General features: G+C 36.9%; 1 protein-coding gene and 1 pseudogene across 1 annotated transcript; both read left to right on the forward strand.

The window, feature by feature from the left end:
* Positions 1-3,891: 3,891 nt before the first annotated feature.
* On the forward strand, positions 3,892-5,236 carry LOC137715875 (glutathione S-transferase-like). Its single transcript, XM_068455231.2, has 3 exons — positions 3,892-4,106; positions 4,180-4,228; positions 4,584-5,236. The coding sequence occupies exons 1-3, from the start codon at positions 3,957-3,959 to the stop codon at positions 5,024-5,026; spliced, it is 642 nt and encodes a 213-aa protein (XP_068311332.2). The 5' UTR covers positions 3,892-3,956; the 3' UTR covers positions 5,027-5,236.
* Positions 5,237-5,374: 138 nt separating this feature from the next.
* Positions 5,375-7,022, forward strand: LOC137715535 (glutathione S-transferase F13 pseudogene; annotated as a pseudogene).
* Positions 7,023-13,503: the final 6,481 nt, after the last annotated feature.

Below are 13,503 nucleotides of genomic sequence, written 5' to 3' on the forward strand. Positions count from 1 at the left end.
CCCGTGGGTTGTAAGTACTGGGGGGTAGAGCTTAGTGAGGAGGTTCTCATCGGAGATGGAGGTGCAGTGGGGAGGGAAGTAGTTGCGGGTGATGGGAGATAAGGGAAGGGATGGGTGATGGGGGGTGGGATGGTGGGCACAGATGGGGATTCTGGGGAAGGGTATCTGGTTAATTTTTTTTCTTTTAATACTTTTCTTTAAATTAATTTTTTAATTTTTTTATTAAGTGTTTAGCCACGTGGCACAAATGTGGTAACCACGTCAATAGCAGCTACATTAGCTCTTAACGGATCAATGGATGGAAAATCTAACGGATGTATTATATTAAAATAAAATAGTACTTGAGGTATGAAAATGAAATGTTTTAAAGATATTGTAAGGAATTGAAATCGACTCCAAACCTAAGTTGGTAAAATGTCATATCGTATAACCTATTCGTAGTATATAGTCATCAATCATATATACTACAAAGAACGTAAAATTGATATAGCATGAAACTAATTTACTCATAAAACGTAGTCATAAAATCATGTTTTTCATGTATGCATTTCTAATAGTAAAATATACATTTTAGAAAGGGTCAACTCACAAATACTTCGTCGTCAAAGAGCCATGCAAACTAGCAAAGATGGAAACGCTACAATAAATGTACCTAAGCACATAAGGGGTTCTATTAATAAAACTTTACTATAATGATTGAATTTGGGAAAACGGACGTCGGAAACGAATTCAAAACGTCGAATTACCTAAGAGGAATCCTGGGCAAATTTCGTAAAAGTCAACACAGAGAATATTCCAAAGAATATTCTAGAGGATATTCTAGAGAATATTCCCTGAAATATTCCTTAATGGAATATTCCATCATCTGGATCTAGGTTGTGCCGGGTTCCATGGCCCAAAGACCTGGGTTGGGCCGAATCCTATTTGGGTTATGGGCTTAGGTAGCTAAGTTGGGTTGGGCCCAGGTTAAGAGGTTGGGCCTGGAGCTGGGTTTAAGGCTAGGTTATAAAGGGTTTGGGCTTGGTAACCGGCCCAAAGCTTTGGGCTAAAAGACCTGGGTATTCAGGTTTAGGTCAGGTTGACCCGATTTCAACGAGGATGAAGATTGGAGCTTCCTGAGCTCTGTTCAACTCCAATTCTCCACCCTAGCGTGCGATCTACCCACCAAAATGAAGACCACCAAGAGTAGATTAGGATTTTACCCTTTTCAAGTCCAGGCGTGGCTGGGAATTAGCTCGAAGCCGTCGGACTCGCTGGAAAGGGTTGGGTAGCCTCTGTGCTTCCTAGAGAAGAAGGGAGGGAGAGAGAGCCATTGCGGTAGTGATGCAGTCGTCGTTGATGTGTGGGTGGGTGTGGTGTGTATGTTGGTCCTCGAGGAGAGGGAGAGGAGGTTGGTGCGAGAGAGAGAAAAGGGGAATGAAAAATATAAAAGGTTTGGCCGCTACTACTAATGGCTAGGGTTTTGTTGATTTCTAATTCCACAAAAGACTATAGATTTCAAACTTTATAAATAGTTTAGTCTTACAATCATAACAACACAAAACCTATTGCCAAGTTGGTTTTAGTGAAACTTTTCGAGCTAGAGCACATGGGTTTGAACCCTCATGCCTCTAGGATTTTGGAGAATTTTGATAATTTTTATGATTTTATAATTAAAATATTATAAAAAAATAATTAAATATATATGTATCGGTTCAATTCGATTTTTTTCAATCCGATTGTTTTTAGTTTTCAGTTTTTCAAACCCACCCATACTCCTCCGCTTTCTGCTCGCTCCCTTTTGCTTTGTCTTCTCCTCCTTCTTGTCTTGCTCTCCTCATTTCACCTTTCTTATGCTTTCTTTTTAGTCTGTCTCTTCTGTTTTCTTCTCCTTCTTCCTTGTATTGACTTTCAACCAAAAAGTAATAATTGCCAAGTTTTTTCTCCAGCCACTTTCAACAACCCCCTTCTTTTTCTTTCTTTTCTTCTTGTTTTTATTCTTTTCTTTTTTCTACACCAGAAACCTTTCCTCCAAGGGAAAATTAGAATGTCCTACATCTTTTCTATAGTTGTTAGATTAAACATTCATCCCTTTTAAAGATTTGATTAAGGTGCTTTGATCAATTGTCACCTTTATAATTTTCTATTTATTTAATTTTCATGTCGTTAATCTAAATGCATTTATATAGAAGCATAAGGTAGTCTAGCAACTAATTGTCTATAATATATGAATTTAATTTTGTCAATCCCCTTATGCGCATTAAATGACATTTTTTAATAAAATAAAATAAAAAATTAATTAACTAATTCCTCATTACCTTATTATTAGTATTTAAAAAAAAATCTCTTTCTATTAAAAATGTCTCAATAAAAAGTCTTCAATACATATTTTTTGACGTATAGATATATAAAAAATATACTTAAAACTTATGGTACATTTGAGAACAAAAGTATCTGCTTTTGGTACGCTTAGATTTCAAATGTACCGAGAAACCAAATGTATCAAAAATTCAAATGTACCATAAAATCAAATGTACCCATAGTTATGTAACCCTTTAGGTACGTTTAGATTTCAAATGTATAGAGAAACCAAATATACCATAAAACCAAATGTGCCCATTGTCAGGTAACCCTTTTGGTACGTTTAGATTCCAAATGTACCAAAAGACCAAATGAACAAAAAATCATAAATGTGCCACAAAACCAAATGTCCCTATCAAATAACCCTTTTGGTACATTTATATTCCAAATGTAATGAGAAATACAAAAAATCAAATCCATTATAAAACTAAATGTGTTCATATTATAGGTAACTATACGTAGCTATATAATAAAACAAATCTTCATTATCTGTTGGGTCTTCTAAATAATGAAATTTGAAAAAAAAAATTTATAAATATTCTACTATATTCACAAAAAAAAAAAAAAAGTAAAATTATAACAAACAATAAAAAAATGCACAGAGATGGATAATAAATGCATATATATATAGGGATAAGAGGAAAAGAAAAGAAAAAAAACGAAATGTCCAAGAAAAGTCGTGAAAAACTAAAATTCTAAACAAAATTAAACTTATGTGAAAACTTGAAATTAGGAAATTGTTTGATTAAATTTTCAAAATGAGAGTATGTTTAGTCTAAAAAATTTAAAAACGAGGCACCTATATCAAAACGTCCCTTCTTCCAAACTTTTATTTATTTTTTATTTTTTTTTTCATTATTTTTTTCTTTTCTTTCCTCCACACCAGAAACCTTTCCTCCAACTTTTCTTTTCTTTTTTCTTTTTTAATTATTTTTTCTTTTCCTTTTTCCGCACCAGAAAGCTTTCCCGTTCATTTTTTCACCCTTTGACCTTTCTTCTACCTTTTTTTCACCTTTTGTCGTTTTGACGTTTTTTTATTCGCATTCCTTCTTTTTCAGATAGAGATCGAAAAGGACGGAAAAAGAATGGGAATGCTGAACAACACAAACAAAAGAGGGACATACACGTAATTTAACTGTGCAACAAAGAAAAGAAAGCTGAAAATTGAAGCGCAGATTCGTCATTTTAATAAACAGTGTTCTCTCTCACATAATGTAACCAAATTTCACACTTCATCTAATTGAATAAATTAAAAAGAAAACTAATGAAAATGATTTGAAAACTTTGAGTTTTAACGATAAGGACAAAATAAAGGGTAAAGTAAATAGTACCAAGATTGACTTTTTAGTGTAAAAATATGATTTTTCGTTAAAATGAACAGTAACAGAAACTTTTCGTTAAAATTCTCTAAATTAAACCCAATAACGAATAAAAAAATATTATTCTTGAACCCAAAATACGTATGTGCTTGCGCCAAAAGCTACTTTTTCAGAAGCAGGTGGTCCTTCTCCTCGATAGTCATTGGCTTATAAATACTAGGCCGTATCCGGATCCAAATCACAACACATCTGTTTCTCAGTTGCTCAAACTTCTTACTTTTCACTTCCTCCAGAGTCATGGCTGCCATCAAGGTCCACGGAAGCGTTATCTCAACCGCTGCAATGCGAGTTTTTGCTACTCTCTACGAGAAAGACATCGAATTCGAGCTTGTTCCAATCGACTTGGGTGCTGGTGAACACAAAAAGGAGCCCTTCATTTCCCTCAATGTAAGTATATGATTACTATAAGAACATGAAGAACAAAACTAAATCTCACATTTCTTTTCTTCATTTGATGCAGCCATTTGGTCAAGTTCCAGCTTTCGAAGACGGAGATCTTAAGCTCTTTGGTAAGTCCGTGTTTAGCTCGCTCACTCGTGATAAACCTATCTGTAAATCGGATGCAGTTGTGACGGTATCCAAATCAATCAATTAATGTCACACTTGAAGCATATATGAATTTGTTTATATAAGATAAAATTGTATTTAGTTCATTCACATCGAGAAAATTTACCTATAACTGGGATGCGGGGTATCACAAACCCGTAGAGGACATTCATGTGAAAAAAAGTTAAAATACGTTGTCCGTTCTTGATTGGCTTGGAATATGGCATCGCAGTTGTAGTCGTGACATCAAATTCACACACAACTACATGAATATGAATTTGTGCATATAAGTTAAGCTGTGCACCTTCTGATGTGCAGAATCAAGGGCAATTACACAATACATTGCCCACGAGTATGCTGACAAGGGAACCCCGCTAGTGATCCGAGACACTAAGAAGATGGCAATTATATCATTGGGGTGTGAGGTGGAGGGCCAAAAGTTCGACCCGGCGGCCTCAAAACTGATCCTTGAGCTAGTTAAAAAGCCTATGCTTAAAATGACTACAGATGCGGCAGTTGTGGAGGAATATGAAGCCAAGTTGGCTGTGATTCTGGATGTATATGAGATTCGTCTGGCTCAGTCGAAGTACTTGGCAGGCGAAAGCTTCACTTTGGCTGATCTTCACCACCTTCCCACCGTACATTACTTGATGGGAACACGATCGAAGAAGCTGTTCGAGTCCCGGCCCCATGTTAGCGCATGGGTAGCGGATATCACAGCAAGGCCAGCTTGGAACAAAGTCATTGCCCTGCAAAAGTGAAACAAGTACTAAAGATTGCTGCTGCTGCTTACTCAACAGAGTGGCATATCTACAATAATAACATGTACCTTAGTTATCAAACGTTCGTTTGATTTTCTGTTTCCCCGAAATAATTGGAGGACAAGACGTCTCTGCTACTGCTGCTGTTGTATGCCCTTGAGATTATTCTTCCATTTTCATTACAAAGATCGATGCCCTTTGGTGTTTGAAGTTTGTGATCCACCAAACCAGTAATTTGTGTTAGAAATATGTGGTAATATAATTAAAACACAAACGAAGGAGTGGGCTAACCTGATTCACATGGCAACCATGGAAGTCGGACAAGACTAACCTAACTGTAACAAGAAGAGCCTTCTAGTCACCTAGAACCGGAAATTTACCAATTCGTAAGTCCTATTGCCTTAAAGACAAAGAGCATCTTCAACATCCATAGCATAGACTATAGAGCTTGTTCATAAAAGGGAAGTCTCATCCTCTCCATCCATCACTCCCACGCCAGCCATGACAACACCATCTCCTCCAGATATCAAGCATCCCAGCTAGGCAAATCAACTGTTGACTTATACATAATCTCTAATTGTTCATTTGTATATATAGCTTCTGCTAATTACATGTTTTCATTTATTACTTTTCGCGTAAAGTCTCTCCTAGACTAGTTATAATCTTGTATTATTCCTTGTCAAGAAATCAATGAAAGCTATTCAGCCAGACTCAAAACATTATAGATCATCCCCACTTAGCTCTCTACTGGCCTAGAAATGGTGCCGAAGCTGCATGGATTTCGTGTGTCGCCCTGCACAGCTCGCGTAGAGGTATGTCTTCACGAAAAAAAGTTGATTTTGAGTTTGTCCCCATCGACATTTTGGGCCTCGAAAACAAGCAGCCTCCTTTCTTGCCAAGAACGTAAATTTCATCGCCTATAAGTTACCAAAAACTTAACATTGCATTTGGATGAGAGAAATAAACTTGAAAATTGGATAAAAGTCAGAATTTATAAATTGGCATACACCAACTCCCTTGTTTGGATTCAGAAACATAGAAATATAGAATTTCTAGATGGAAAAAAAACTTAAAATTTGGGACCTCCAATTCCCAAGTTTAAATTTCATGTAAATAGGTGTTATTTCCCAATTTCTATGATTGAGGGTTTGAAAATAACAAATTTCGTATTCATTTCCATTATTCTTTTAGGTTAATCAAATAAGAAAATTCACAAATTCTAGAAAATAAAATCTTGTCATTTCAATTTTTGTCATTTTAATATTCTTTAGTAATCTTAAATTTCTTCGTACTAACATAATGAAAATCTTCAATTTTGTATGTATAAGCTAATTGCTTTGGGTGTAGCAATTTTTTTATGATATCTCTCTCCCCATCAAATGTTGCCCTTTGGCCAGATTCCAGCGTTTGAAGATGGTGACATCACACTTTTTGGTAAGCCTCTCAAATCCTGCATTGGATATTCACTAATTTGACAAAACTTATATATTTTAATTGGCTTTCATTTGTAACACCAGAATCAAGGGCAATTACAGGATATGTAGCGGAAAAATTCAAGGAAACAGGATACGATCTCATTACGTACGAAAACTCAAAAGAAGCTGCATTCGTCAAGGTATGGACTGAAGTGGAATCCCAACATTACCACCCTGCAATCTGTCCTTTGAGTTCTTTGGGAAGCCTACGCTGGGAAGTAAACCGGATCAAGCACTCATCAACGGGAGTTTAGAGAAGCTAGAGAAGGTGCTCGACGTGTATGAGAGAAGGCTGAGCAGCAACAAACAAGTACCTTGCTGGTGAGTTCTACAGCCTAGCTGACCTTCGTCACTTACCCTACACTTTTTATTTCATGAAGACTCCTTGGTCTTCGTTGGTCAACGATCGTCCTCACGTGAAAGCATGGTGGGAAGAAATTTCAGCTAGGCCTGCCTCGATCAAAGTGGCTGAGGGCATGAAAATTATTGGTGAACTTGAAAGCAACACAAATGTATTTTAGCAATTTCCTTGAATTATAAGCCTTCTAGTTCTTGCCAATGTTTTTCTGCCATTTAGTTTTGTCAATTTTAAGATTATTTTCGTCCACTAGTACTTATTTATTTATTCAAATTTTCCCTTTATTTTTTTTTTTATTTATCTTTATTTTTTTCGTTTTTTTTTTTTTTTTTTTTTTACAAGAAACAATAGCATAGGCTTTCATTAATCAACTCCAAACAATTACAGTGTCATTGGGTACATAATTCCAATGACCAATAACATTAAACCCCTAGTAGACACGCATAAGCTCAACCACACAGTCGCCAAGCGCACAAATCTACCAATACAGTTCTGTCACAATAAACGATAACCACAACAAAGAGATACCGGCAGACACAACGGTCATCGCTGAATAGCGAGGCCACAAGAGGTCATCGCGAAAGTGCGTGACCACATCAAAGTCACCGTTAGCAGACGAGACTCACAATACACAACGCACCCCAAAACCAGCGCCATCGCAGTGCACAAGGGTGAGGGGAACTAAACAACACAGAGAAGGATCCAATGTACAACTCAAAAACAGGGGGAATGAGGCACCCAAGCCTAGGCCTCCTCCAAAATTTGGATAGTGTGATGTCGGCGTCCACATTCAAGCCGAGCCAAGCTGCATCGAGACGAGCATGCCAAGCTCCCAGACCAAGCCGATCATCCAGAGTTGAGAGCATCGAAGCCGTCGAGGAGGGAGACACCACTATGGAACTGAGTTGACGAGGAGGGATCCAAGGCACCTGTAACATATATCACACAAGGAAAACGAGCGTCAAATCGAAGAGAATCTTGAAAGGGCATGGTCCGGGTCAGGGTATAGGGCATAGATCCATGGAAAATTGCACCCAAAATGGTGGGAGAAAAGTAAGGGAGGGGAGATGAGGAAGGGAAAGGTCGGGAATGAGGGATCGGCGTCAGGAGGTGGGAAGAAAAACAAGAATGGAGAGGGTAAAGGATGGTTGAGATGGGGAAGATGGGGGAAGAGGAAGGGAGAAGGAGCTAGAAAAGGGAGGCAAGAGGCTACCACCGGCCCCTAGTCATAGCCAGAAGGTGGCGGCGAAGGGGTTAACGGCTAGGGTTTTCTAGGAGAGGGAGAGCTTTTTTCCATATATGTGTGTGTGTGTGTGTGTGTGTGTTTTTTTTTTTTTTTTTTTTTTTTTTTTTGTATACGTGTTAACTTTCACTTAAATTTCTTTTCATAAATCAATTATATCTCAAAATTTCAAGTATTTATGTGCACAGTGAATGTCACACAATCTTCTAAACTTAAATTTCAAAACTAAAAATGTATTAATAGTTGTAGAATGGCCTTAACACTTCTTCTTTTTTTTTTTTTTTTTTTTGTAACTTTTAGTTATATTATAATTTAATTTTACGAATAATTAAGTCTAAAAAATTTAAGTTCCAATAAGATTTTTGAAACCAAATAAGTCACACCAACTAATCACCCAACCAACCAAACTTTAATACATACATTAATCAACCAAATTTCAATACTCATACCAAATATTATTTTATTATTTTGGCATTGGACTTAGATTTCAGCCTGGATTTGACAAAAACAAATACATATACCGTTAGATCAGTTTAAAATGGTTGCCCAAAAAAGGAGTTGGATCTGGAGTGTTGATAAGCAACAGTCCAAAAATAAAAATGGCTACAATTACCGTCGGACAACTGGCGTCCTTGTCACTTGGAGCCTAACTGTTGGCCACTAGTTCTTGTATTTAGCGACATTTTAAATGGGATCCATTCAAGATTTGGGTCAGCCAAATCTGAACCCAAATTTGGGTTCAAACTCAAATTTTGAGGTTTGAGTGCTAGTTTGGGTGACATTTTTTTGGGTTTAAACTCAAATATTTTGATTGGATCCAAGAGTAGAGTTGGTCTAAATAACGGATGTGATTCAAATGTGTCAGCTATCCTTTGGTAACTGTGTGTCAAAAAAAAAAAAAAAAGATTCTCGTCCAAGAAGAAAGACGAAGTCAATAAGCAAGATCATCGTTTGATTTGGTGAGTTTTTTTTCTCTAATTCTTTTGAAGTATTGCATGGTTATATCTAGTATTTGAAATATTTGTATCGGTGGAAATATTTGTATTCAAATTTGTAAAATATCGATGGATATATTGATATCAATATTGATTACATTAGATGGAAATGATGGAAATTTGCTCAAAAACTTAAAAATTTAAAATAAGATTATTTAGGGAATATCATATGACAATTTGTCGATATTTAACCAATATGAGATGAATTTAGACTTTACCCCCCCCCCCCCAAAAAAACCAACTCCCTTTCCATATCTTTTTCTATTTTTTGTAATATTTGCATAGAAATATCGACCATAGGAAAGAAATTTTAAACCCTAATTATATCACAAATATGTTGATGTGTATGAAGATCAATCAATCCAGGAAAGGATCCTCGCCAGATCCTGCAATCACATCCGTTCATCGTACATCATACAATCATTTTTTGTCAAATACTATTTATATTCAATTTTAAATAAAAAAAATTACAATGATTTTTTAGCGTAATATGTACGATGAACGGATGTAATTGAAGAATCTCCAGAATCCTCATAAAGAGGATCCGCTTAGGATCGACTAAGCAAATCAAACTAGCTACTAACTTCTAAGCCATAATTTAAAAAAATAGAAAAATTAGGTTTTCATTCTTATTTTTCCTATTTCATTGATTAAAATCTTTTTTTTTTTTTCAATTTTTGATCAAGATGCTTATATTTTAATAAACATCATTAATTATTTTAATAATAAAATATTTTTTTTGTTTCTAAATATATTCATTTAATGTTAGAAACGTTACATTTGGTATATTTATATTTATGGCTAAATTTTTTATCATATATTTTTATTTTTTAATTTGTACCCATTTTTAATTTGCAAGCCATTTTTTTTAAGTTGTACCTGACACACTCCGACCCAGAAAGTCCACTTGGACCCTGAATCGAGCTGTGCTGGCCGACACCTGGAAGCTGACGAAGCCATAAAATGTGATAGTGTATAAAAAGTGAATAAATTTGAATCTAAAAGTGTCTAAGTACCAGAGTGCGCTACGAGTGGGAGCGAACCCATTTCACACGTGATGTCAAAGCATAAGTAAGGTACAGTAGTGTGGGTATGAATCATACCCTAAAAAATATCCATCAATACTAAGATTCGCCACAGATTCTTGTCGATACAAACTCAACAGCTAAAACCTGGAGGGCACCAAACAGAAGGTGTGAGTAAGCAATAAAACCAAGCTTCCCAAAGTTATTACCTCTCTAAAAGTAATGCCCTTAAATGTAAAACCCGTATCGTTTTCCATAAGACAGTACAACATATATACATATATCCAAACCATACTCAGAAATGACCAAAACCACGGTTTGCCATCAACTCCACCATACATTAATAAGTAGGCCAAATGAACTAAATCAATACAAAGTGATATATCAGTCAGAGTCATGTAAAATAACATGTACAACTTATCCATATCTCCTCAATCATGGCTAGCATATAAGTCGGAGTCACCTATAGTGACCTGTACGACTTATCAATATCTCATCAATCCTGGCTAGCATATAAGTCGGAGTCACCTATAGTGACCTGTACGACTTATCAATATCTCATCAATCCTGGCTAGCATATAAGTCGGAGTCACCTATAGTGACCTGTACGACTTATCCGTCGGAGTCATCTATAGTGACCTGTACGACTTATCCATATCTCATCAATCATAGCTAGCATATAAGTCGGAGTCACCTATAGTGACATGTACGACTTATCCATATCTCATCAATCTTGGCTAGCCAATAGCTTAATAAGTATACCTGCACACGAGTCGGAACCACCTAAAGTGGTCTGTACGACAGGACTGGGTGTAAATAAATACGCTCAAGTGCTACGATCACGTGAAGACTAGGCGAATAATCACGGGTCACCTACGAGTCGGAACCACCTAAAGTGGTCTGTACGACAGGACTGTGCACCTACCTTGAATCCAAGGTGAGCGTAAGGTGCGGGAGGTGAACATCACGTGAAGGACTGTGCCCTGGCCACGGGCGGGAGCACTAACACCGGGGTGCAGGTTTATGAGCTCTCAATGCATCTCAATATAACATGTGCAACTCATGGTAACCAGTACGACAGTATCGAAGTTGCCTAACACATAAGTGTAGTCATGCTATAACGCAATCAATTCAACTAGTACCATAAACTCACCTAAACTTACCTGGGTGTCCTGAGTTCACCTTTGCACTTGAAAGCATTCCCAATAATTATATGCAAGTAATATACATATTGATATACCATGATGCAATCTAATACTCAACCATGTCGTAACATTCTCAATTATAAACAATACGGTGTGAAGTGTACAATCAATAACGTCCTACTCCCGAACTACTTATTTTCAGGGATAATTATCCATGACGACCCAATTAACACTAATTTAGCTAACTAATTCATAAAACTAAAACTTGCCTTTACTAATTTCCTTCGCATTACTCAATTTCCCAAGCAAGGCTTTTGTCTCAAATATTTTATGGCTGCATCTAACATCTCGTTAGACTGCCTACGTACCCTAAACAGGGATCAAGCCATTCGTAGTTCATAAAGTACTTCAAGCATTCACAATAATTATATATGAAAGTAATATGCCTAATCAATTTAAAAGTGTCGATAGAACTCTCAACAATATGTACAATAAAAAGGAAAATATCCACTCACCTGAAGTCCACGCTATGATTCTCTAGCGCACACATCGAGGCGTCCTGAATGATTGGTCTCTGTGACCAATTATCAAATCACATCTCAGAACTCTTATCCGAAGAATACGTAATTCACATAAAACACAACCTCAACGACATTCTAAAATAGTTTAAGACCCATTGACCACAAGTCAACCGTCGATCAAAGATCGACGGTAGGGTTTACAACCCTGTATAACTTGACCCGGAAGATCCGCATATCAGATTTCCAATCCGCAACTCCCAACGATCCACAATATGTTTCTAGAATAACATACTAAAATTTCATTACGATCCAACGGTCAGATCTCCGCCAATTGCCTAAAACAAGTGGCCGTGAACATTTATTTTACTAACTTACAAATCCAATTCAGGAAGATCGGTAAGTCGGATTCCCGGTCCATAAATTCCTATGATCTTTAAATATTACGTATTATAATGTATCCAATTTTGGTGATGATCCAACGGTCGGATCATCGATTCACATTTTTATCAAGTAACGTATCGTAACGAATTTAGGTTCCAACTATCAACCTACGTCATTCAAATGACAAAACTGAATTCAAGACATTTGACATAGCCTAAAAATAGCATTGGCGGCCCACTGGCCACGCGCCGCCGCGGGTGGCGGTCGGCCGCCCCGACTCGCCGGAAAATCCAACTATTTCCAAAAATTCTCAAACTTCACAGAAATGAAGATCTCAGTGAGTGGAGCAACTTTCATACCTACCACGAAGTCCAAAAGTGGACGGAAGATGGTCAATTTTTCCCACAAAGCCGGCGGGTGCCTAAAACTTCCCGACGTCGATTCGTCGTCTACGGTGGTCCAACGGGGTCAAGGTTGGTTGGGTTTTGCTCCTGGGATGATGGGCTACAAAGCCCAAGTGGTGGCATCGGCCATCGTTTTGCCGATTTTCCGGAAAATCGAAAAGGGTGGCCGGAGCACCATTGATTTTCGTCAACTTTCGTGGCCTCAAACCGCCACATACCATGGTTAATCAAGGTGGTTCTTGGGTGGGTTTTGTAGAGGGGAATGAGAGATTCAAGATGGTGGTGGTGGCATCGAAACAATCCATCGGAGTTGGCCGGAATCGGCCTTGGAAAACGGACTCGCGGTGGTGCGGGTATGGGTGCACGGGAAGCTTTCCCCCTTTTTTTTTTTTTTTTTTTTTTTTTTTTGATTGGCTGCAAGCTTCACTTCCCTCTTCTAATTGGTTCCTTGTCCCTTTAATTTAATTGGTCCACTAATCCCACAAGGTGGGAATTCAAATATTTAAATAACCAATTTCAAACGTCCATAAGTATACCGTTATAATTCGGACTCGCAAACGGTTTTCGCCTATGCGTTCACATCCATGAGTATTACGAGAATATGTTAAAAGAATAAGTCATACGTCTCTCTAGACGATGGTCAACAGAAGTCAAAGTCCTTGCCTCTAGGGCAATTTCGTAAATTCACGCTTTTAAAATAAAATAAAAACATAAAATTTGGAACGGGTTGTCACAGTACCAATTTTCTTTTTAGCTTTAATTTGTACCCATATATTAATTCCTTTTTGTGCCCATATTTTTTAAACTTTTATTTGTATTTGTACACATATTTTTTTAATTTATTTGTACCCATTTTTTTATTTTGCTAAATGTACCCGTGCTAATTATATGTATTTATTTTATGTATTAAAATATATCAATAGTTATTTT

Source organism: Pyrus communis, chromosome 3 (genome assembly GCF_041283825.1).
Source record: "Pyrus communis isolate YQ-2024b chromosome 3, ASM4128382v1, whole genome shotgun sequence".
Classification (NCBI taxonomy): domain Eukaryota; kingdom Viridiplantae; phylum Streptophyta; class Magnoliopsida; order Rosales; family Rosaceae; genus Pyrus; species Pyrus communis.